Raw genomic sequence first — 24,874 nt, 5'->3', positions numbered from 1 at the left:
TCTCACAGCAAGCTATTAAATACGCGCATTTCTCGGCTTTTAAAAAAACGCTATGCGTTGCCAGGTGTTTCATCAGATTCGAGGAGTTACCTCTTTTGCACAGTATCACCTTAAAGCACTTGTTGCAGGCTGCTGAGTTTGCATCTTTTGCTGTGAAGTACAGCCAGACTTTTGACCGCTTCGCCTTGGGCATTTTAATCTGTAGCTCTGCTCTAAAAGAACGTACGTACCTGGGCCCGCCTACTATCCTGGGAAAGGTAAAATGATTGGCTAGAATCCAAAGTGTATGACATCTCAGGAAAAAAAGCACCGAAATGTGCGCTGCTTTTCGGTCTGGTTACTACCGTTTATGTCAGAACCGGTGCCATGATGGCACCGGATACCGGTACCCATCCCTAGTTACCTGTAGCAGTTTGTAGAAGCTTCGATAACCGTGACGTGCAGCAACATCGGTCAGGTTCAGCTGAGAGTCATCCTGCACGAAACCATCAGAATGAAGGTGTGCATGAAACATTACATCCAGAAAGTCTACAGTCAGACAGCTGCTCACAGTTTCAATGAGCTAGAAAAATGATATTATACCAATAAATAATTTTAGAATATATTTAGCATTTTACATGTTATTTAAACAGTAATTAAACAGGCCATGTTCATAAACATGAAATAATAGACAGCTGGTAAACATTATTAACTAACATGTCACTGTAACAGTAAAGCATTCAGTGATCATTTTATAATTCAGTAACAATGGTCATTGTTTTATATGATAATAAAGCTCTAACCAGTCCATCCATTCAGCATCAGCTTCCCTGATTCCTTATTCCAAAATGACCTGATGGATACTTACAGGGGCGAGCATAAAACTGTCTTTGTCCACATCTGGAGGATACAGAATCCTGTTGATTTCATGGATGATTCCATTCACACTGAGGTCATCGCTCTTTGTCACATTTGCCTGGTTGATGAAGACACTGCCCTGAAAAAAAGCCAAACACAAAGTGTCCCAATAAAAGAAATAAAACTGAAGAATGCTTGTTTATAATAAAGCATCGATTCGGCCTTTGTTTATTGGCAGGATTCATAAATATAGACATAAATCTATTAAACCAGCTGAGGGCTCACCTGGGTGATGCTGGTGGTCAGCACGAGTCCAGACAGCGATGTCAGGTTTCGTGGTCGGCTCAGGTCAGCAACCAGGAGAGTGTGACACATGACGATGTGGCTGCGCAGGACATTAGCGTACCGCTCTCTCTTCCGCCTCATCTAAAATATAAAAATACAAACGTGTGAATTCTGATTCATCCTGAGCTGACCAGACTCTGATGTCATTACGGTGTCTCTGCAGAGACACGCTGATGTTTGTCCAGCAGTAATCAAAGGTCTGACCTCGCGTGAAGTGTTTGTCCTGAAGGCCTCGGGGTTTGGAACGAAGACAGTGAATGGCCCTCGCCCATGCAGGGAAATCTCCCTCATCTGAAAACAGAGTTCTGTTAATGCGATTCTACCAGCAGGGGGCGACAGAGGGGAGCACTACTCACCATCAGACCAAAGTAAAAGTCCGTGTATCGATTTCTCTCTATTTCCTGTAACGAGACAACAGTTAGTGCAAAGCCCTGCGGCGCCGCTTTCATCGTGTTTCAGCTGCTCACCCTCGCCACAGTGCCTTTGCAGGTCACACCGTCGCCGATGAAATCTTGCCTGCAGGTGCAGCTTCGAGTGCCTGGACCTGTCATGTTGCACCGGGCATACCGATGACAGCCGCCATTGTTCTGGAACATCAGCATCAACACGTGAGCATAAAAGTAAGAAACCTTTAACAGAGACAGGAGCAGCATGAAAACCTAGAACTGTATGTGCAACGCTCAACCTCAGCTTCAGTGACCAGAAAAGGAAGCACATCAGCCTCAGACAGCTTTCAGGGTTGTTTTTGCTGTCTTTACTCTTTGACAGGACAGCAAACAGGTGGGGGTATGCTGCTCTTCTGCAGCATACCTGGGTCACCAGCTCAGCCAGGTGAGCCTTACCAGAGCCAGAGCACTGACTGAAAACACGACTACTGCAGTTCCTGTGCTAAAGGAGGCGAGGACATTATTTTCCTGGGAACACTGAATAGAGCAGCCTAACAAGCTTCCTCCTTCACAATAGGACTCATGGGTGTAACTCTTGCCTCACAGTCTTGCACCTGTTGGTGTTTTCTTACAGGGAAAGTGCACCAAGATGAGTGCTGCTGTGATTTGGTGCTACTATGGGCTGTATGTGTGATTATTAGCTGAATGATGTAATCATCTGATTCTGAATCACTCATCTTTCCCACAGCTTGAATCCAGTCAGAGTGAAGACAAACTCACCTTTCGGCACAAGTCGATGATGTTGCAGTTCTTCCCGTCACCGGAGTAAAATTCCCTGCAGACACAGGAAGTCTGCCGAGGAAAACAAAGTCACATTTAGCGCCACCGTCAGCAGAGAGCTGTGCTTAAAGTCAGACTGCAGAGGTTAGCTAGTTTTACTTTGTTCGGTCCAACGTGAATGCAGTCTGCATTGGCATGGCAACCCCCGTTTCCTTTCAGGCAGGGATTTATCTCTGTGGAGAAACACAAAACTCCATCTGGTTATCTCGGATTCACGATGAGTTCAAGCTTTTTATCGTGTGTCTGATAACTTGAGCTGCTGCCAAGGATCGATGCTGAGCCAGAGCTTTTAAATTCCTCACAGCACAACAATACCACAAACCACGCAAATCAACAGAACTACTTAATTTCAGTCATTTTGCTGGCTCTGGATGCTTTTCTGATTGGCTGGAATCCTTTTTGCTGTGATTCTGGAAGAACTAACATCTGGAATATTTTGCATTGGTATTTTTGCTTTAATTTCGCTGAACTTTCACAAAATGCTTTTTAAGTTTTGCATTACTGCAGACTTTGTCCACCATAGTCAGACCATTCCACTACGAAGTATAGCACATCCTTCTAGTATTACTGGATTTATTGTCAATACTTTTGCTTTAACTTTCACGATTGTATTTTGCACACTTTCATGTCCCCTGTGTGATTTCCTCTTAGCTAATTTTCGCTTTTTTTTTTAATTTAATATAAACTGATCTGAACAAGTTAATGTTAACTCGGAATAATTAAATTTTCCTTCTTTAAAAATCGTTTTGACTCCTTGTACCAACTATAACTAAGCCAGAGCAGCTGTGAGCAGGTGTGAGCAGTTGTGGCAAGTGAGTTTACCGACACACACAAGTCCGTCGCCTGTGTAGCCGGCGTTACAGACACAGTCTCTTCGGCCGGGTCGAGTCCTCTTACAGACAGCGTACAGACTGCAGCCACCGTTATCCACCACGCACGGATCTACGGCTGCATGAGTCACAAAGTGTTCAGTAAACTTTGCGGTTCACAGGAATCATCTTTAACAAGCTCAGACCAAAGCTGCAGGTAAGTGACCTGCAGAGCTCATAACATGTGTTACCTTGACAGGAAGTCCCGTTTCCTTTGAAGCCAGCAGCACAGACACACTGAGGGCCGGCCGACCCGGTCACACAGCTATAAGACCAGATTAAAGTTTAACGGGAAGCATAAATCCTCCAGCGTCCTGCACGCAGAGACACAGTTAAACTTGTGCAGACTTACTTTGCACTGCCATGGCATCTCACCGAGCCGCACTGCTCATCAGCTTTGGCTTCGATCTCTGCAATGACACGGACGCAGCTCAGCACAAATGACAAAAACAGTATTTCTAAAAATGATCTCATAGATGAGATTTTGTTGTTCTAAATCACAGCGTTCACTTTTCTCTACATTTCTTCATCCTTTGTTCAGCCTTACTTTGGTCACAGTGGACTCCCCTCCAGTCCACGTCACACTCGCAGGTCCCGTCGCCCTTCAGTCCCTCGTTACACTGTCCGTTCTTGCATTCGCACTCTGAGCAGACAACACGTGACGATGAAGGTGAGGATGAAGATGACAGATCATGCGCTGACTAATGAAACGTACTGAACCTTGGTCACAGTGGACTCCGTATTTGCCGCTCTGGCAGGTTTCACAGGCGGTCCCGTTGAAGCCTTCGTTACACCGACACACTCCGGTCCCGTTTGTCCCGTCCACACACACTCCATTACCAAAGCAGGGCCGACCCTTTGGACCGGGGCATGCCTCGCAGTGCTCCCCGAAAAACCCTGCACAGCACCTCCGCTCCTGAAAGCACAGAAGAGTTCTAGTGTGCCACGCTGCAGAGGATGCTTACCCTGAAATGAGCAGGAGACGTACGATCTTCTTCTGGAGGCACGTCGCTCTGCAGCCGATGCTCAGCAGCCGCTCGCCCTCAAACGTGCGGGTGAACATGCACTTTCTCGTCCTCCTCACCGATTTCTGCACAGAGCAAAACACCAACTTCTTACTTTGACTTTAGCTTCTCATGGACCAGGCTGTGCATCTGAGCTGAGTATTAGTTTCAGCATTTTCTACAACGCATGTTTCAAATTATTTGGCAGTGAAAAGAAGCACAATTTACCACAAGAAAATATTTACACAGTATAACCAGTTATCCGCGTGAAGCGATAGAGCAGTGAAAATAAAACTGCTGACTCTTCATTTCAGTTCACCTAAATTACAAAAGAAAAACATTTTTACGCTCCATCAAATAAACGCTGGTTTATTTTTGAATAAACCAACGTTTGTATTTCATGTCAAATTTGATATGAAATACAACTAAATGATGCCAGTTTTCCCACAGCTGTTAAAGAGCTATTTACTTTTCAGCACAATTATACTTAAAATACGTTTTTATTTTTTTGTTATGATACTTCAGTACTGTCACAGTAAACTGAAAGAAATTCAATCTGTAACTGGCACCAGAGCACATACAGTAAAGTGTTCAGTGATCACTGGGAGGTCATGAAATTACTTTAGTGGAATACCATAAAGTCCTCTCTATATCTCCTCTGACTTCTTGTTAGTCTTGTAAAGTTGGACAAACTGTACGTAATTCTTTTGACTTAGGGGAGAATTTTCCATCTTTCATAACTTACTTAAATATAAAATCTAATCATCTGCAAACAAACAGATTTTTTTTGTATTAGCTGCATTTATCCGATTCTAGTTTGGTATAAAAGTTTGTTTAAAGAGCCTGGTGGTTAAAAAGTGTTCACGTCTAAGCTTTGAAAGATTAACAATGATCAGACAAAGTCAGAAAACTTACATCTGGGACGGTGTCATTGGGGCAGATCTTGTTTTGGTGGAATAAGCAGTCGACACAGTTCCCCTTTGGAGCAGAAAGAAAACGTTGATATTCATCATGCGATTGTTTTTCCGTTCATTGAACTATTGTCTGTAAGTCTTTGGAGGCACTGAAGTATGCTGAAGTATCTGCAGGACATGACTGGTGGCTGAGGACCTTACCATGACTTTTGTGTACTTGAGATCATCACAGCGATTTCTGTTGATCTGAAGAACAGCTGACAGACCGTGGATCACTCCTTTACCGCTCAGGATGTCAGAGGAGTTCATCTGAGCATCATTCACAAACAGCTGCATGAGGAAAACACAGGTCAGGTGGTTTGTATCATGTTGTTTAGACAGTCATGTGATCAGATGGAACAGAATCAATATTTCATGATGAGACCTTTCCGTCTCGTGGGAAAATGCCGAGCTGGAAGGAAAACCCAAGCATCGTCTCTTTGTAACCTCCGAGCTGAAGGTCGGTTTTTAACAGACGCTGTGATGCCACCACGTGGTAACGAGTCGTATTCACATCCTGTTCAGCGACAAAATAAAAGCACAACTACTTTGAAGGAAGTAAATAAATAAACCCAAGGACAGGCTCAAAGCCTTTAATTACAGAGTTTAGTTCTATATTTACCACGGTCTGCTTTAACCTCCTAAGACCCGAACTCTTGCACAGCATGCATTTTTAATTTCTCTTTGATATTTGGGCTGACTGGGGCCTGATGAATGTAAAAACAAAGAATTACCAGATTTTTTTTTATCTAATTTTTGTTTCTAAGAAAAATGAGAGCCACATATGAGGATATTCATTTAAAATTTCGATAGAACAGTAGCAGTATAATGTCCTCGTAAGTGGATATCAGGCCCTTGTAGAGCAAGATTTAGCATTTTGGTCTAAATAACCCAAAATGTGATGTCCACATATGTGGACGCCAGGTCCTAGGAGGTTAAATGTTGAATGAAATAACAGAACTGAGTGTTGCTCACTTAATCCATTTTAAAATATGTAAAAAATTTCAACAATGTCAGCAGTGAGTAAGAAGACTAATCAGGTCAAATACAAACTTTTTGAGTCAGCTTCAAATGAATACGCAGACAAACTGAAGTCTAAATTGTATACCAGGGCAGTGGCTGCCATTTTCTTCAGGTACTCAGTGATGGCGGCGTCTGTCGGAGCAAAGATGGTGAATTCGTCAGCCTGTTCGATATCATTGGTCAGGTTATAATCCTAAACAAAAAGCCAGAGAAAGCACAACATGTAAGGAAACATTTAACATTTAAGCATGGCGTGAGCGTGTTTGAGAGGTCGTACGATGAGATACGATCTGAAGAGTGAGAACTCCGGCCTGAGAGCGAGCGTGGCCAGCAGACCTTCACTCAGTGTTCTGTCGGGAACCAAAACCTTAAAGACGCAAAAAAAAAAAGAAAAAAAAAGGGCTGAAATCAGTAACAGGTACAAAAAAACTTGCTGGGTGTTGTTTTTGTAGTATTTCTTTTTTCTTTTTACCTTATCGATGAAATGGATCAGTCCGTTTGTAGCAGCAACGTTTGAAGTGCCGATGAGAGCTCCACCAACAGAAGTGATCTGCACAAACATCAGCAGATCATTTCTGACACAAACACAGCCACTTTATTTATTTTTTTAAGTAAAATTAGAGAAAAGCACCAAGTTTACAGCCATATACTGAAAGTGGACGAAAGTCCACATTTTTATTCTGGGACTCCACTCAAGTATGTTCACATGATTCACAGTCCAAACATTTCCTCATTTTTTTGTACTGGCCCTCTGCTCAGCTCCTCAGTTCATCCTTTGCTTGAAACAACAAGCTATAGCTTCTGTTCCCTTAAGATAGCCTACTTCATTCTGATTGGCCAGCTTCTGGAGGCATACTGAAGGGCAGCAGTGCTTTTTTTAGAGCAATATTTTGGCTCACAGAGATTATACATTTATGTGCCTGATGCCAGATAATAAGGATATTTTAACAACCTGTAACTTTATAAGCATTTGACAGAACATCAGAAAGATGAGAGCCAGCCAAAAGGCAGTTAGATCAGCCCGAGGACGAGCAGCGATGGCTGTGTGGAGTTTATGTGAAACACCTGAGCTGCACAGGCTCAATGAAAGATCAAAATTCTCTCTGATGTGTGCAGAAGTCCTCACACAGAAAGCGTTACCTCGTCGTTTGCAGAAACACGAAGTGTTGTTCCCAGAAGGGACGTCACAGACGGCATGTTCCAGAGGCTAGATAAGGGGTAGTCACCGGGGATCATGTGATTTCTGTCAGAAGGGGACAGATCACAGCACAGTTGTTACACATATTCATATAAAAGCCCCAAAATAAAATGATGTCACTTTAAATCCTGTGGAGCTGTAACCTGATGAGACTCGGCAGGTTTCCCCTCAACGTCCAGAAGTTTTTGTCTTCTGAGGACATTTTGCTGATGGCTGCTGAGGATGGAACCAGGAGGGTGAGGTTCTGATCCGACAGAGACGGAGACAGATCCGAATCCTAACACAACGTATGAACACAAACACAAACTTTGCTCAGGTTGGTATTAAAAATAGCTGCTGATACATGAAAGACCACAGGGGGAGTCAGTCTTGTAAACTGCATGGTTAATCAAAAATGAAGCACGGTGGCACGAACCGATAACCCCCACAGTGTGAGGCTAACATTGCTAACAGTATTCATAAATGTATAATTTTTCTGTACTCATATTTATGTGCTCTAATTGGGTTTTCATGTGGTATGAATGAATATCAGTGAATATGATACACTGTGTTGACAGTGGCATAACTATGGTGCCTAGTCTGCATGTGAAGCGTGTGAGTTCGTTTGTGATATACTGCATGTTTCATTTACTGTATAATAATCAAAGTGACAATCTGCACATAATGCATCTGTAAAACGTGACATACTCACAGTCAGCCATGTGAAGAAGTCTGAGGCCTCAGGAAGGACGCTGAGCTCCTGAAATCACCAGGAAACAAAGTCAGGCTGGAACCAAAGACACGATCCTGCTGACTGAACCTGGCATCACTCACCTGCTCAACTGTACCGTAACACACGTGTCCATTTCCAACATATCCTTCATCGCAGACACACGTCCACTGAGAGGACAAAAGGAGACAGCTGGCCTGCACACACCAACCATTAAACAGGGACACGGTCACCGAGGGCCTAGCTTCGGTCATTTTTATCAAAACAAGACAGACATCATGCACAAGACGTCTTTTACTTTGAAAAAATTTAAGCAATTCAGTGAAGCACTGCAGAGCCTCTGATTGGCTCTGAGGAACGATGATTGGTTGGGTTAGTTACTAGGAGTGAATCTACAGACCAGTTTGACCAGGTAGGGTCAAATTGAAGATATAGTTAAAGGAGTAAAATCTGGCTTTGACACCCTGATCACAGCGCTGCAGGCAAATGACATCAAAGCAAAAGACCTTTTGTTTTATGTTTCTGTTGGTGTGACCCATAATGACTTTAGCAGAAAAGATGCTTTCAGTGGATTTGTTGCTTGGTTTTTGCTACTCACAAAGTAGTGACAGCCTCCATCTGCAGTCACACACTGGTTCACAGGTTCACAGTCCTGCCCGCTGCCCTGGTAACCGGCCTTACAGGTGCAGTCACTCTGAACAGGAGCAAATAACAACAGGACGTTACTGCTGCGGCGACAGCTTCACTCTTTGGTGCTGGTGGACCAGATCACTGGATGTAGAAGCAGGACCATAGTGGCCTTTAACATTAATAACCCTGTCATACCAACATATTAACAAATACCAAAATTATTATTATTATTTTTTGCAAAGATGCAGGATTTTGTAAAACAAAAATTTTTATTTAAAGATCCATCTTTAATTTCCTGCCTCCTCATTCGTGAACAAAAAGCGAACAAAAAGAGATACTCAAACTCCCCCATCTGCAGACTGTTCAATTCAACTCAATTTTATTTATACAGACACACAAATCACTTCTGATGATACTGCCTAAAGAAAGCATGTATAATGTAAACAGAATTGATCTTAGCACAGAACCCTGTGGAACTCCATAATTAATCTTAGTGTGTGAAGAGGACTCTCCATTTACATGAACAAACTGGAGTCTATCAGAGAGAGATGATACAAACCACTGCAGCACAGTACCTGTAACACCTACAGCATGCTCTAGTCACTCTAATAGAATATTATGATCAACAGTATTGAACGCTCCACTAAGGTCTAGCAGGACAAAACTCCAGTCTGAAGTGGGCACCCCACTTTTTTCTGAGAACCATGAACCATGGGCTCAGAATTAGAGGCACCAGATCTTTACAGAAGGCCAATAAGGCTGACAGAACCACATCATCTGCAAAAGGAAGCAGCAAGATCCTGAGACTAACAAACTGCCACGTGGCAAACATTAACTGAATAAATAGCTCCATTTATTGAAACTGCAAAATTGGCTGCTTTTGACTGGGGGGTTCCCAAAAACAATGACGTAACATCATTAAGAACAAACTAACTGACAACGTGTTAAAAAGTAAAAAACTGAGATACGAGAAATATTCCCTCTGAGGTCCGCATGGCCCCAGCTTAAATAGGCCAGTGTAAGTTTGAATAATCAACCACATTTCAGGATTCACATTTTCTGGCCCTCTCACGTTTTAATAATACTGCACTCCTTACTAGGGATGGGTACCGGTATCCGGTGCCACATAAACGGTAGTAACCAGACCGGAAAGCAGCGCACATTTCAGTGCTTTTTTTCCGTGCTTTTTTTCCTGAGATGTCATACACTTTGGATTCTAGCCAATCATTTTACCTTTCCCAGGATAGTAGGCGGGCCCAGGTACGTACGTTCTTTTAGAGCAGAGCTACAGATTAAAATGCCCAAGGCGAAGCGGTCAAAAGCCTGGCTGTACTTCACAGCAAAAGATGCAAACTCAGCAGCCTGCAACAAGTGCTTTAAGGTGATACTGTGCAAAGGAGGTAATGCCTCGAATCTGATGAAACACCTGGCAACGCATAGCGTTTTTTTAAAAGCCGAGAAATGCGCCGTATTTAATAGCTTGCTGCAAGACCTCACACCAAGCACATCTACTGCGGGTGTGGTGCTTGTTATCGGACCCGGAGTTAGCAACATCCCCCAAGAACCCGAAGAGTAGAGTCCTGGCCCCTAGCCCTGCCAGTGTAGCAGAAATGATGACGGATGATGATGGCAGCAGCAGCCGTTCTTCTCTGCGTGAGTAGCTTAATGTTATTCGTGTGTAATTTACGTTGAGTAGGCTAACCACGTTATTAAATTAATGCACGTAAGGTGAACTAGCAAACACCGTCGTAGTTACATGCGGCTGTCTTCTTGTTTGATAGAGTGAAACCATATATGCCCTATAGCTGCAGAAAAGGCTAACATTGTTATCTTTTTTACAAAAAAACAGCTAAACATGAGAGGTTTTAGGACAAAGTTTGTGTTTTCCATTGTTTAAGCACCGGTTTGAGCACCGTTTAAGTACCGGTTTGGCACCGGTATCGGATAAAACCTAAACAATACCAATCCCTACTCCTTACTGCCACTCTAAGGACGGACTGAAGTGGTGCATTCCCAGGGTAAGAGCACATTAATGAGATAAACCATCCCTCAGTGACATCTCCACCATTCACGTCTCAGCTGATATCAGTGTCCTTACCTGTCCGGGTCCCACATAGACACAGGTGGCGTTGGGGTGGCAGCCGCCTCTGTCAGGACTGTTGCAGTTGTTGATTGGTTGACACTCATCCCCATCCTCGCTCCATCCAGTCAGACACTGACAGACGTGAGTCCCAGGGCCTGTCTTTATACATTTAGCCTGCAAGGGGCAGAATGCAGCACGGGCAGCAGTGAGGAAACAGACTGCGTTTTTTACAGTTACACTATAAAAACTGGAGACTTACGTTCAGGCTGCAGCCACCTCGGTGGGGTGGAGCACACGGGTCAGATGCCACACAGGTGATGCCATCACCTTGGAAACCAGGTTTACAAATACACCTAAAATAGGACACAGTACAGAATAATGTGTGGTACAACGAGATAACCGTTCACTACAGATGTCTGACTCAGGGTTAAAGTTCAGACTCCATCCAGGTAAACTCACTTGACTGTTCCCTGGCTGAAGTCACAGTCAGCATGTGCGTGGCAAAACTGAGCCTGAGCGCCGCAGGCGGCCGTCTTTCGATCACACAAAGGACCGGTGTAACCCTGCTGACACGAGTCCACTTTACACCGACCGTCTGAATCCGGACGGTTATCACACTGCCCGTGGATACAGGGGCAGGCTGAGGATAGACAAGTACATCTTTACATCATGTCTGCCTGTGTGACGTCACAAAGTATGAGTCAGACTTACTTCTGTCACAGTTTGGTCCATATTTGTTCGAGGAGGAGCAGTACTGACAGCGTGAGCCGCTGAAGTTCGGTTCACAGCTGCACGCTCCATTTCCTGAAACCCCCTCCGAACACTGAAAAACACAAAACACACTTTAGGTTCCTCCTCCATAAACCAAACACCTTGCTTTCCCTGCAAACACTGAAACATTACAGTTTCCTTCCATCACTGCTGGACTGCAAACAGGAAAAAGTCTGTTCAAAGAACAGAAAGCACTAAAGCTTCTTCCAAATAAAGTAATTAAGGAATTATGGGAACGTCTGACCTGCCCGTGTCTGGAGCAGGGTGTCTGGTATCCACCTGGACACGGTCTGCAGTCTGGACCGTAGAAACCTTTACAGCACGCTGGAATCTGAACAGATATACATGAAGTTATTCTGACGGCCTCTACAAAGTTACATCTTCTAGGCTTCAGTGTCTTTCTGTTCCAACATGAAGTAAACTGCACGGTTTTACTAAAGTGTGTACCGTGACCGTTGAGTTGCAGTGTGGAGAGCAGCCTTTCACTGGGACTTTAACGGATAGGTTGCCCTTGGTGAAAATATAAGAACATCCAAATGTGGAAGAGCCCTGGACAAAGACAGCATAATCATATTTTAAAGCAGCTCAAAGTAAGAAAGGGAAGTGAATAAATATCCAGATGCTTCACAGTGAGTTCAGTCTTACTGTAAAAACTCCAGAAGAGCATTGGGTCATCATTAGCTTTGAACACGCGACACATTCACCCTGAAAAACACACGAGTTGATCAAATATCTCAAACACACTCAAAGGGCTTCAGTGTTTTAGGGCGGGCTCAAAGATGAAGGGGCAGAAATCTCTCAGTGTCCACGTGTTTCGGTTCCTGGGATAAAGTCACCTCACTGATCAAATATATTTACTCATCCAATGGAGGCAGACTCCAACAGTGTAGCACGGTGTGATGATCCAACTACAAGAGCTCCATGAGCTCAGTGCCTTTTGTTTTCACACTGAGCCTCATACGCTGCACATATACGTTTAGAGTCAATCGATCATGTTATTAGACGTTAAACTCACCATGATGATTTTAGTCTCTGTGATGTCACATCTACTGGGCAACACAGGTTGGATGGAGGGCGGAGTCAAAACTCCATCCATCACATAAAGACGTCCATTTTTTGCCTCCACAGCCGCCTCCAACACGGCTGCACCATTAACCAAGATCTGGCCCTGAAACAGTGAAATGAGGACCTGAGCTCATGTTGAAAGTGTGGAAAACATGTTTTCACTCAGTCTTACTAAAATGCGGATAATAGGAGTGAATTCAACTTTTCTTTAGATAATAAAGGTTTGACACAGAAACCAGGAGCTGATGTTCAGTCAGCTTTAAGTCACACGGCTGTATTCGTTACAGGATCCATGGTGAATATTTACTGATTACACTCATTTCTCCTGAAAATGATTACAGAAATAAAAACGCTGCACTTTTAGCGATTTTTGTTATCTGGATTTTATTTTAAACTCTATTAATAATATTAATAAACTCTATTAATGTCAACATTTCAAATGTTCAAGTTAAAAGTGAAATAAATTTCAGCAATATTAAAAAAGATCTGCAAGCTTATTAAAGAGACTAAATCTGCATGAACAGCACATAGAAAGGATATTGGAACAATAATGTCAGTATTATTGCATACTTAGAACCAAACACTTTCCACCCTCCTTTGTTATTTTATAAGATTCATGATATTATTTAAGTTTCAACAGTGACTGTGACAGAGATTTGGGGTGATGTTGGGGGTTACAGATTGTGGAAATCCACACTTACATTTTCCATCACGGTGATTGTCAGAACCTGATTGGCCATTGTCACGTATCTTGGGGTTGACACAGCATTGTAGATCTCCAGCTGCATGACAGGGAGATGAAAAACTGTCAGAGGGAACAAACGTGAATTATTCACGAGTCAGCGGACTGTCGCTCTCACCGCAGTGGCCGGGATAATGTGGTTCCTGAGAAACTCCAGCAGTTTGCTGTGACCCTGAGGATTCAGAACCAATCGTCTGGTGAATTATTCATGGAGGAAATGATCACTCACTGACAGACTACAAATTTCTCAGTTTTTGTGTCCATCCTTACGTCAGGGCTCATGAGATACTTCAGGTGTCCTTCTATCATTGCATCAAACGCTGCAGTGGTGGGTGCAAACACAGTGATTGGTCCCGGCTGGTCCAGCAAAGATACCAGAGGAGTTTTCTGCAGAGAGCACAAATTGTCCAATTTGATCCATTTAGAATTCAGAAACTTAAGAACCAGGTCCTCATTCACCTCAATGTGTTACTGAGATAAATGCTCATGCACCGTGTTTGAGGTGGGATTCAGGCAACGCTCGGTCCTGACTCTGCTAATATTTACACATTTCTTCCTTCAGCACGAACATCAGGGACGTCTAATCCTGCAGGACCACAAGTCAGTGTAATATTTCCTATTTAATCTGTGTTCAGAACCTAAAACTGATCATAGAAATATCACACTCCAAATATCTTCTCTGTCAGTGTTGACACAAAGTCCTGATCCAGTGTAATAATGTAATGATCCCATCCTCTGGTGGGCAGGAATGTGACTGGGACATTGGGACATGCAATAAAATGTCTTCCAGCGTTCAGCTTGTTATTGACTCAATACAGGAAGTTACAGGATGTGATTAACTTCTAAACTGAGAATAAAAAAGTTGGCGTCTGCATGTATTCATGGCCTGATGTTCCTGGTATTGAAGAAAAGTAGTCTATACCTGTAATAAACTGGTGAAAGTCTGAAACTTGCCATAGTCAGAAACGATCTTCATCAGGTTCTCCTGTGGAACAACAAAGTGTTCATGTAATGAGATGAATGGAGACATAATGAACAGGTTTATCTTTGCTGAGCACGTTTACATCCAAACTAAAATCTTTCAGTCTTGCCACCTCAGTGTTGCTGTCCACGGTGGGAGGCACGCTCTCCATCAGCTTATTGATGATATGGATGATCCCATTAGATGCAACAACATTAGACTGGATGATTACACCTTTCTTCCTGCTGCCATGGATACGGATTTTGGTATGAGCGTCCTGGAAGGAAAAAAGAGGAAGATGTGACGATACAAAATTCTTTCAAAGCCATTGGAGGCTTACCATTTTAACATTTGGAAGTGTGAAGACCGTAAGAGTTTCACATGTTGCAGGTGAGCATCAAAAGTCTCTGAAGTACTTAAGACTGGACTTGGTGTCCACTGTGTGCATCACTTATTTGATTATAAATCTTAATTCATTCTTACGATGAACAGATGCAAGCCAAGTCTGTGACCGCTCTATTTATTGTCATCTTTATTGTGTTTCCAAGGGTTTAAAAACAGGATTCAGTCAAGTTATTTATTTGATTGCTCAGGGAAAGGGTCTGAGTTTGGGTCTCGGTCAGGTTCTAGTTCGGGTTCTGGGTTAGCATCTTGCTCTGGGCTGGTTTGTTTCTTATGTGAAAAAACAAGTCATCGCTCACTTTCCTCAAATTGTTTCAAATCTTTTTTATCTTTCCTCATTTTTTTGCTTCGTGCCCTGACATGTTTTCACTTCATGTTGTATCAATGTGCTGGTGATGAAGCCTCTCACCCCCTCTGATGTGTCCGTCTCTGCTGATTTTCCCGTCAGTGTGTAGAAGACATCAGTTTTCTTCAGCGTGTCAAACTGCATCATCCCAGCGACCATATGCATCTTACACAGGTATGTAGCGTTGGACCTGTCCGCTATCAGAGTCCTCACCTGGTAAGAAGAGTAAAGGCAGATGTTTGAATCCTGACTGAACCCGTTTTGACTGAATTGTGTTTTTTCCTCTGGAGCTTAAAGAACGATGAGCTCCCAAAACAAAGTCAGGGTGTGAAAGAAACATAAAAGTGACTCTAAAGTTAAAAACTAAAACTAGCTGCTGATAAAAGGGGATCAGTTAATTTGAAGGGATTCGTACTGGCGTTCCCTTGAAGCCTTTATTTATCGGGATGAAAACAGTGAACGGACCCATATTCTCCAGAGGCCACGACAAAGATCCTGCAAAACACACACAAACACAATCATTAACATTAGTTCTATTCATGTGAGACGACTTCATTGACCATCTGTAAAATGTCTCACTACACAGGATCGCAGGTGTGCATCAGCTAAAGACTTGTCATTGCCAATAAAGCGAAGCAGTAATTGAGCATTGCTCCTATGTTTTACCATGGGATACGTCGGTTATGTCATGTGTTCTGGAGAATAAACAGAGCAGGATCGATCAGGAAGGCTAGGGGCGACTGTGCAGAACCCAGATTAAACATTTTAAAACTCACTTACAAAAAAAGTCCTGGATGTGGTAAATAAAAGTGCTTAAAGGAGAAACTTGAAGTAATTTTTCTGTATCAGTTTAATTTTTATGAATGCTATTTCATTTACTGAGTTTTATTTAATATATCTATCACTGGGTAGGTCACACCAGAACACTGTAGGCCAGAGGGAAAAGCTTACATGTGTCCCTGCACAGAGAGCAGCTGAGGAAGTGAAAGTTTTCTGCTTTTTATGGACCAAACCACCTGAAACTGAATCCACATACCAAACAGAGTGATGGCATTGCTCAGCTGACCCGTCCACTGGCCTCCTGGTTCTGTGTTCAGGTCATTCAGACGCTCCATGATGTTCCCAATGCAGACTTTACCATTACCAACGTAGCCCTGGAGACAGGCGCACCTGAGGGACAGAGCAGCAAGTGACGGCTCAGTTCTGCAGCTCTGCTACTTGCTGCCTGCAGATTCAGGTATTGGTCCATGCAGACGTTCAGTAAAGTAAAGTGACTGACTCAACTTGTCCAGGTCCCACGGTGCTGCAGTTGGCGTTCCGGTGGCAGGAATCAGGTGTGCAGGAGTCCTTTAGGCTGCAGCCACCGCCCGACAGGCTGTCAAACCCAGGGAGGCACTCACAGTGGGACTGAACAGAGCACAGAGCACAGCACAGCGGATTCAGAGGTCACTGGCAAGGTCACCTGACAGCGAGCCGCTGCCCCCTGCGGGCCACAGCTCGTTACACACATAATGTGAATGGTCGGCCAAAATGTTTTACCCTGCCCGGTCCAGTGTACACACAGCGGGCAGACTCAGCGGAGCAGCCGCCGTGATCCGTCTGACACGGGTCAATGGCCATGCAGACCCGCCCATCCCCGCTGTAGCCCTCATTGCAGGTACACAGGTGCTGGTTTGGTCCGGTGTGGACACAGGAGGCCTGAGCGTGACACACCCGTTGCAGACACGGATTTATGGCTGAGAAAGACAAAGTGAGAAAGACAAAGCTGGAGCACACAGAGACTCAAAGACTGTGACGTGTACACTGACCACAGGCGGGAGAGAGAACTAGAGGTGTGAGAGAGAGAGAGAGAGAGAGAGAGAGAGAGAGAGAGAAAGAGAGAACTCGGGGTGGGTGAGAGAGAGAGAGAGCACACCAAGGGGGTACATAGAAGCTCACATAAACACTTGGCTCCTGCTCTCTGGTAGCCGGGTAGACACTGGCACACTAACTGCCCCGTCAGAGCTTCTTCAATACAGCGAGAGTTCTGCTGACAGCTGAGAGCTGCACACTCTGGTAACTCTGAAACACAATACAGGTGTTAGCACAGGTGACAGGGTGCAGGCAAATGCAACTGTATAGGTAACAGGAAACAGGAAAAGATAAGCTGACATGTTACCAAATCAGGAGAAGGACCAGAGAACACAGCAGGACACCTGCTGCAGGTGGAGTTACCTGTGACTGTAAAGGTACCAGCAGGAGGACTGACCTTGGTCACAGTTGGGACCCGTGTATCCGGAGAAACAGGTGCATCGGCCGTCGCCCACTATTCCAGAAGCACAGAGGCCGTGGACACAGGAGCAGACTGCAAACAGTGTAAACAGAATTACGGTGGGTCAGAGGTTCCTGAGAACTCAGTGCATCTGTCACAGCTGGAGATGACGTTACCTGAGCGACAGGTGGGGCCGTACCGTCCAGGTGCACAGTCCTCACAGGCAGTTCCTGCAAAGCCCTCCTGGACACAAACACAGACATACAATTAAAAACAATGATAAACAGGATGTGACATCATGGGTAAACTTTGAGAGAGCCGTGGTTCTAGCCTGTAGAGAGACAGATTTGTAATGCAAACAGTTTACTGCTGGGTTCCTGTAACATACAGGAACCTCTATACCGGTGCATTTTTCAAAGGTGGAGGGGTTCTGCTTTTACAGTCATTAATTATTTAAACCTTTCAGCCAACCACCGATGCAACACACACATTTATGGGGTTTGATTATTCACAGGGTTCTTGGGTTCCTGTAACAGTCTGAGATCTAAGGTTCTAAAGGGCTCTAGAATCTAGAAACTCTGAGGTCATTTACTGTTGGTTCTGTGGACAGTGAGTGTTGTTCAAGGTTCTAATATTATGCCTTCTTTATGACAATAAACCCAGATATATGATTACGTCCTAAATATACATTTATATGGACACAAACACACGTGGAGACTGCAGATTACAGTGATTGTGTCAGTCTGCTTTCACGTTATTGTAGTTTGTTTTATTTTTTGGTTTGTCTGTGTTCCAGTCAGCTTTGCTTTCTCACTCTCACTCCAATTTACCTGCACATCAGCTGATTTCTGTCACCAGGTGTGTGACGTGATGTGAGAGCAGGTGTGTGAGGTGACACTGTCTTTCATTGTTCTTGTAACAGCGAAAATAAAGATCTATTCTATGAGAGCAGGTGTGTGAGAGCAGGTGTGTGATGTACAGTGAGAGTAGGTGTGTAAGGTGAGAACAGGTGTGTGAGGTCACCTGGCAGCTGCAGGTCCCATTCCCTCCCAGTCCAGCGGAGCAGACGCCTCTGCCGCTGCAGGGTCTGGCAGCCTGGTCAGGACACTCTGAAAGAGAACGGGCACATGGTGTGAACAGGAAGCTGACGCTGCATGATTGTGGAGCGCTGCTGTTGTGTTTTCTATGAGGAAACAGACCCCCCCCCCCCCCCCACACACACACACACACACACACACTTCCCGCCATCCTCCCGCTCCGTCCTCTTCCTCTCTAATCTCTTCATGTCATCACATCACCATCATCTGTTTCCCTTCCCCTCTTCCGCTCACAGAACAAATAACCACCACAGCATCACACCGCTCGCAGGAAGCACGGATACCAGGATCGTTCATTCCTGGGTATTTTTTTTCCTCTTTGAAAGTTATGAAGAAATCCTTCTTATATTTTTAAGTATTTGAACATGTGCCTGTATTATTTTATCATTACTTTGATGCTAAGTCAGGTTATGGCGGCCTCACTTAGGACCGGAAGGTCGGAGCCGGACCAGAGAAATGATCAACAGTTAGGTTCATAATGAAAATAACTTCTGTTTGATACCAAACATTTGAAAGTGAACATAGTTTAAAAAAAAATCTGTTTTCACATGACTGCACAGCGATGACCATCAAATATATACTGGTTCTCATACTCAGGAGACATTTTACTTGTTATAATGAAGTATTTTTTATGATATTACTCATACTTTTACATGAGTATCAGGACTTTTACTTTTAAAGGTACTTTTACGTAACAAAGACTTCCTCCACTTGTTGGAGGATTGCTTTGGGGTTTTCTGTGAAAACTTTGTAAGAGTTTCAGTGATTTTTTTTCTTTTTTGTGTTTCTAGTGGCAGAGTCTTCAGTGAAGGTGGGGCTGGGGGTGGATGGAGGACAAGCAAAGTCCTAGAAGACCCCAGGTTCAGGTGTGTCAGCTCTCAGGAGCAGAAAAAACTGAGCATTATTTTTCTGCTTCGAACAGATAAAGCAGGCATCATCTGAGACACATGGAGGGGGGGGGTCTACTGAGTCAGCAGATTCCAGTCCTGCTGACAGCGTCTGACCAGAGGAAATGGGGAGGAAGTTTCTGGTTCCTGCAGGACGATCTGGTTCCTGCAGAACTGAAAATGTGACACGAGTCACCTGGAAGCCAGAGCTCAGTTTTTTTAGACCCCCGAGAAGTCTTGTAGTGAATTTCTGGACAGACCGAGTGTGCTGCTGCTAGCATGCTATGACCAATGAGTGAATACAAAAATTATCACAGTCACAAATTTACATTTTAAACTTCTTTAAATTTAAACGTTTGAATTAAATGTAGCACATGGACCAAAGCGCCCGTCCACCCTCACATCACCCTTACAGAAGCTGCTCGGCTGTGAAGCTCCCGGCTCACAGTCTCTGTGCTGATGTTAATGCTGGAGGAGGTTTGAAGCTCAGCAGTCAGCAGGACTTTTACACTGCCAACTTTTACGAACTCGATGGCACCGCTCTGTAACTTCGAATGCTCTTTTACTTCTTGTCTGAGCCGCTGAGGCGCCTGAAAGCTGACAGTGGAATCTAAGAGGGAAGAAAGTTCACAGCCTGCTTCACAGCAGCATCCACACCTGCTCTCTCTCACACGTTTGTAAAGGCAGACTGCATTGCGGTGCTGGACTTTACACACCTGTGGTAACAGGATCATTTTTGCATTCTTTAATACAATAGACTCCCCACTAAAAATGTTAGGCCTGTTATTTTGCAGCCTTTTAACATTATATGTGGTAAACGGACTGATTCTTGTACAGCACCTTTCTACTATGAGCACTCAAATCACTTTATACAACATGCTTCTCACACATTCATACAGCCTCTTTTGAATATAACATAATGATTAAAGAAAAGCTTTTTGGCTCTTTGAGGATGAGCTGGTGTGTCGGTACTGACCAATGCAGTCGGGGCCCCAGTAACCTGGACAGCAGCTCTTTATTTCCACCTCCTTGTAGCACTCGAAGGAGCAGCCACTGAGGGGCAGCTTCATGCTGGGAGTGTTGATGTAGTACCTGCAGAACAGACAGACAGACTGGAGGTAAAGTGGCTGCTGATGTTGGGATCCAGGACACCAAGGTTCTCTCCTCTTAGAGGTGGAGGTGGGTGAGGGAGGGGAGGGGTCCTTATATAGCCTGATTCAGATGGAGAGGCTGCTCTGTGGCTCAGTGTGATACGCAGAAGGACTGTTTTGAACCCTGACTCGACAGCAGAACTGTTAACTGTAAATTCAATAGAAAATGATGAAAGAGGTGATGTGGACATCTTTTAAAGTTTCTTGTGTGAGTTATGATGTTTGATGTGAAATTGTGGAGATATTTGAATTTGTACAAAGAAGCTAATCACAGTTTATTGTTTCAACCATCAGTTGAACCACAATGAGGACTTTGAGTGGACCTGTGCTGTGTGGTGCTCACTTGCAGTCCTGGGCGTTGGATCTGGGCGTGGGTTTGAATCCTGATGGGCACAGGATCAGCTGGCTGATGGTGCAGGAGTGGCACATCGTGCGAGTGCGGAGCATCGTCGAGTTGGAGCAAAAGTTCTGAAAAAAAAAAGAAAAGAAAAGTGTCTTTCATCAATGTCTACGCTGTGTGAGTGAAACTGTGCTGGCAATGTGTGGCTGCAGCTCTTAGTGGGACGATTTCCAACCAATCAGGAGCTCAGTGCTCCACACACTGTCAGCGTGCAGGTAAACTAGAAGGTAACAGTGTGGAAAAGTTCAACTCATCACTTGGTAAAACTATTAAACCTCCTCCTCTGGACCTAAAAACCAAAGACTGCTGCTGGTGGCTCAACTGGAACAGGAAGTAAGTGTAATAACTGTAATAGCAGCTGTGGTTATCTGCTCCATCAGCTCCACCCAGGAAACGGTCAAAGGAGGCAAACAGGACACGGAGTTCCTGGGCTGATGATGACTTCCTGTTACAGCCTGCAGGTTCAGATGGGAATCAGCTGCTGACAGATAAACTGGCTCCTTTTTGCCTTTGCTCGGTGACAGTTGCTTGTCAGCGGGCTCTGGCTGTTGAGATAACCTCTGATGTGATTCCCGCTCAGTTTCCAGTATCACCTTATCTGAACACGCGGCTTCCACTAATCGATCCTCTCTGTCTCGTCTCTATAAGTCGCCAACTTCACCGAAGTTCAATAGTCATCGCATCGCTGCACAGCTATTCCTGTGTGGGCGGAGCTTTAGTCTTTGGCATGTGCGGCTTCTTCCTGCAGTCTCTGCTGTGTTTCTTTGTTTGCAGCTCTGCAGACCTGAGCAGGCTGCTGCAGGTACCTCATACTCCAGCTGTTTGCTGCACCAGCACAAATCAGACTGAAGATCTGTTTATACAGAGCACATAATCCTACACAGTACTGCCTGTAACCATGGCAACATTCTGCTTGAGTACCCCACACTAGTTATTTCTCACATTGTTTATGTGAATGTAAAGCTTCTTGAATGAGAGTTGGGGCTATTCCCACTGCGTCCACACTCTCGGGTGATCCCCCCTCCCCAGAAAGTGAATGTCAGAGCAAATGATGTGAGCAGTGCTTCAGTCTGCAGCTCATAATATTTCAGTCAGAGAACACATCGCTATGTAAGACATCAGAAAACCAGAAGTTATCACAGATGAAGCTTCAAACAGGACAGCACAACTAAAATAAACAGAGCTCTTTCTGAGCTGATGTGAGGAAGAGCGCTCAGATTCATTTACTCAAAGTTTCACAGAGACGCTGACGCATGACAGCCAGCGTCCAAACTTTTACATCCTGAAGCTCATGTGGATTTTTACATCTGAAACGCCGAGTTCAGTTTTAGAGTTTGAAGCTGAACGAACTCCATGAATAAAAACAGGCGGACAAGCTTACCTGTGCAGCAGCTGACATCTTCAGCTCACTCATCATCATCATCATCAGAGAGACACACAGCAGCCCGACGCTCTGCAGGACCTCCATCTCTTCTGCCCTCCAACTTATCCCCACCAACTCTTTTCAGCTCCTGCGCCTCTGAGCCTCCTCCTCCTTTATCATCCCTCATGTGTTTCCTGAAAAACCAAACTCAAAGGAAACTGCCGAGTCTGAGGTACACACTGACCCATACACACACGCACACACACACACTCACAAAATCAACACACTCTGTGTGTCTCTGTGTTTCAGACCTTAAAAACAGAGACACACACACACACACACACTCACACACACATACACAGAGACACACAGATGCACTCACACATACACACACACACATATACAGAAATACACTCACACACAAACACACCGGCGCACACACACCGGTGCACACACACCCACTCACACACTGCATTTTTCTTTCTTTGTGGGGACATCTAATTGACATGATGCTTTCTCTTGCCGCTTACCCTAACCATCAAAAATGAATGCCTCATCCTAACCTTTAGCCTAAACCTAACCTAATTGTAATCCTGACAGTAAAAATGCCTTTAAACTCGTGGGGACCGGTGTTCTGACAAAACGTCCTACTTTGGCAAAACGTCCTACCGTAAGTAGTTTATGCACATTTCTGCTGTCAAAGAGTCATTCCAGCACAAATGTAAGTAGGGTATGACGGTTTGCCACTTAACTTTGCCCATCAGAGTATGCTTGTAGCTCATAATTATAAAGCCAGGACGGTTTGCCACTTCATTTCAGCCGTTAAAGTATGCTTGTAGGTCACGTTCACAAAGGTAGCATGGTTTGGCACGTAATTTTACCCGTCAGAGTATGTTTCTAGCTGTTATTAACAAAGCTAAGATGATTTGCCACTGAATTCTAGCTGTAAAATTATGCTTCTAGCTCATATTCACAAAGGTAGGATGGTTCGCCACTGAATTTTAGCTGTTAAAGTATGCTTCTAGCTCAGGGGTGGGCAATCTCAGTCCACGAGGGCCGGTGTCCCCGCGGGTTTTAGATCTGACCTTGGGTCAACACACCTGAATCACATGATTAGTTCGTTACCAGGCCTCTGGAGAACTTCAGGACATGTTGAGGAGCTAATTTAGCCATTTAAATCAGCTGTATTGGTTCGAGGACACAGGCCCTCGTGGACTGAGATTGCCCACCCCTGTTCTAGCTCATATTAACAAAGGTAGGACGATTTGCCACTTAATTAAAGCTGTTAAAGTATGCTTGTACGTCACATTTACAAAGGTAGGACGGTTTGGCACTTAATTTTACCCATCAGAGTATGTTAGTAGCTTATATTCACATAGGGTAGGATGGTTCGCCACTGAATTTCGTGTTGTGCGCATGCGTAGAAACAACGGGTAGGATGGTTTGTCAGGTAGGATGGATTCCCAGAACACCTGTGATTTGTATTTGGACAAAAAGCTGATTCATGATTTTTGAAAAATTTTTTCATCTGGGAAAAACTTAACGTATCTTTCGTTTTTGGTTTCACCCAGGAAAAAAATGCAGACATTTTTACAATTTATAATTTAAAAATAATAAATTTTGATATTAAAACTCTTGTTAGCTGTGTTAGCTTATTAGCTGTTAGCTTATTAAATGCTGGCTTTTTAACTACTAGCTCATTAACTGCTAGTTTATTAGCTGTTACCTTATTAACTGTTAGCTAACAGTGCCAGTGAATGAGAAGTGCTTTGCTGATGTTTCACTAACGTGGTTTGGAAAACACAGAAATCAAAAGGACAGTGGGAAACTTAGTGTGATACTTCATGGCGGTTGTTTCTGGCTTTTCAATGAGTCTTCGACCCCCACCCCCGCTCACCTGCAGGCTGGCGGAGCTCCGTGTTTGACAGGAAATTACCTCACTAGTATATTCTTTATTAAAGAAAATAAAATTAAATAAATAAAATGAAACCTAAATAAAAACATGAGTTGACTCTTTTAAGGAATGCAGTAAAGATTTTTTTTAAATGCCCAAATAAATTCACTGCAGTAAATGCATTATTTTAAATGATAAAATGTTTTTTAATGTTTAAAATGTTGATGTGAAGTTTCAAAAAGAAATAAAAGTTAACACAAAAAAGACAAAATATCGTTAACTGTTAATTGTTACATACTGTTACATAATTTCCCTAGGGATTAATAAAGTATTCTGATTCTGATTAACCAAAGTTGTTAGTGCAAGAACCTGTGAGCAACTGATAAAAGATGAGGGCATTTTGCTTTTACTTCAGTGTCTTTTCTCAGAATCTAAACCAGTCCAGCTGTTATATCAGACTCCTGTCTTCTAGTGACTTTACTTGTTTTATTTACTTTGAGCCTTTTGGTTCACAGTGTGTGACTAAAAAAGGATTCTGATTCTGATTTTTTGCTCCGGTGTCAGATCAGTCAGCTGAGCTGTGCAAGTAGAGACACTCTCTGCGTGTTTTATTGGACTCTGTAGGTCCTGCAGGAAGACAGCGTGCTCTCACGCAGTTTTAATTGGA

At 43.9% G+C, this 24,874-nt stretch overlaps 1 protein-coding gene across 1 annotated transcript in view; it reads right to left on the bottom strand.

Moving 5' to 3' along the window:
- stab2 (stabilin 2) overlaps window positions 1-22,434 on the bottom strand; it is a 30,011-nt gene extending 7,577 nt beyond the window's left edge. The window contains exons 1-50 of the mRNA XM_063460163.1: window positions 22,332-22,434; window positions 20,894-21,018; window positions 20,376-20,491; window positions 18,439-18,524; window positions 17,592-17,658; window positions 17,413-17,508; window positions 17,103-17,225; window positions 16,704-16,900; window positions 16,444-16,571; window positions 16,201-16,334; window positions 15,580-15,659; window positions 15,228-15,377; window positions 14,550-14,693; window positions 14,378-14,440; window positions 13,726-13,842; window positions 13,574-13,627; window positions 13,415-13,495; window positions 12,664-12,816; window positions 12,294-12,353; window positions 12,096-12,197; window positions 11,893-11,979; window positions 11,589-11,700; window positions 11,337-11,517; window positions 11,137-11,230; window positions 10,893-11,051; window positions 8,763-8,858; window positions 8,269-8,361; window positions 8,147-8,194; window positions 7,599-7,732; window positions 7,398-7,500; window positions 6,730-6,807; window positions 6,535-6,624; window positions 6,343-6,450; window positions 5,620-5,751; window positions 5,397-5,525; window positions 5,197-5,259; window positions 4,266-4,367; window positions 3,998-4,193; window positions 3,825-3,920; window positions 3,630-3,687; window positions 3,469-3,542; window positions 3,231-3,356; window positions 2,508-2,581; window positions 2,349-2,420; window positions 1,650-1,769; window positions 1,539-1,583; window positions 1,387-1,473; window positions 1,123-1,263; window positions 848-976; window positions 404-475 (exon numbers count right to left, since the gene is read on the bottom strand). Of these exons, the coding sequence (XP_063316233.1) occupies window positions 404-475; window positions 848-976; window positions 1,123-1,263; window positions 1,387-1,473; window positions 1,539-1,583; window positions 1,650-1,769; window positions 2,349-2,420; window positions 2,508-2,581; window positions 3,231-3,356; window positions 3,469-3,542; window positions 3,630-3,687; window positions 3,825-3,920; window positions 3,998-4,193; window positions 4,266-4,367; window positions 5,197-5,259; window positions 5,397-5,525; window positions 5,620-5,751; window positions 6,343-6,450; window positions 6,535-6,624; window positions 6,730-6,807; window positions 7,398-7,500; window positions 7,599-7,732; window positions 8,147-8,194; window positions 8,269-8,361; window positions 8,763-8,858; window positions 10,893-11,051; window positions 11,137-11,230; window positions 11,337-11,517; window positions 11,589-11,700; window positions 11,893-11,979; window positions 12,096-12,197; window positions 12,294-12,353; window positions 12,664-12,816; window positions 13,415-13,495; window positions 13,574-13,627; window positions 13,726-13,842; window positions 14,378-14,440; window positions 14,550-14,693; window positions 15,228-15,377; window positions 15,580-15,659; window positions 16,201-16,334; window positions 16,444-16,571; window positions 16,704-16,900; window positions 17,103-17,225; window positions 17,413-17,508; window positions 17,592-17,658; window positions 18,439-18,524; window positions 20,376-20,491; window positions 20,894-21,018; window positions 22,332-22,418 (5,262 nt within the window). The 5' untranslated portion in view covers window positions 22,419-22,434. The remainder of the gene's footprint in view (window positions 1-403; window positions 476-847; window positions 977-1,122; window positions 1,264-1,386; window positions 1,474-1,538; window positions 1,584-1,649; window positions 1,770-2,348; window positions 2,421-2,507; window positions 2,582-3,230; window positions 3,357-3,468; window positions 3,543-3,629; window positions 3,688-3,824; window positions 3,921-3,997; window positions 4,194-4,265; window positions 4,368-5,196; window positions 5,260-5,396; window positions 5,526-5,619; window positions 5,752-6,342; window positions 6,451-6,534; window positions 6,625-6,729; window positions 6,808-7,397; window positions 7,501-7,598; window positions 7,733-8,146; window positions 8,195-8,268; window positions 8,362-8,762; window positions 8,859-10,892; window positions 11,052-11,136; window positions 11,231-11,336; window positions 11,518-11,588; window positions 11,701-11,892; window positions 11,980-12,095; window positions 12,198-12,293; window positions 12,354-12,663; window positions 12,817-13,414; window positions 13,496-13,573; window positions 13,628-13,725; window positions 13,843-14,377; window positions 14,441-14,549; window positions 14,694-15,227; window positions 15,378-15,579; window positions 15,660-16,200; window positions 16,335-16,443; window positions 16,572-16,703; window positions 16,901-17,102; window positions 17,226-17,412; window positions 17,509-17,591; window positions 17,659-18,438; window positions 18,525-20,375; window positions 20,492-20,893; window positions 21,019-22,331) is intronic.
- Window positions 22,435-24,874: the final 2,440 nt, after the last annotated feature.

The sequence above is a fragment of the Pelmatolapia mariae genome, linkage group LG17, assembly GCF_036321145.2.
Source record: "Pelmatolapia mariae isolate MD_Pm_ZW linkage group LG17, Pm_UMD_F_2, whole genome shotgun sequence".
NCBI lineage: Eukaryota > Metazoa > Chordata > Actinopteri > Cichliformes > Cichlidae > Pelmatolapia > Pelmatolapia mariae.
Note: the sequence above shows the minus strand (reverse complement) of the source record. Positions and strands in the feature narration are given on the sequence as shown.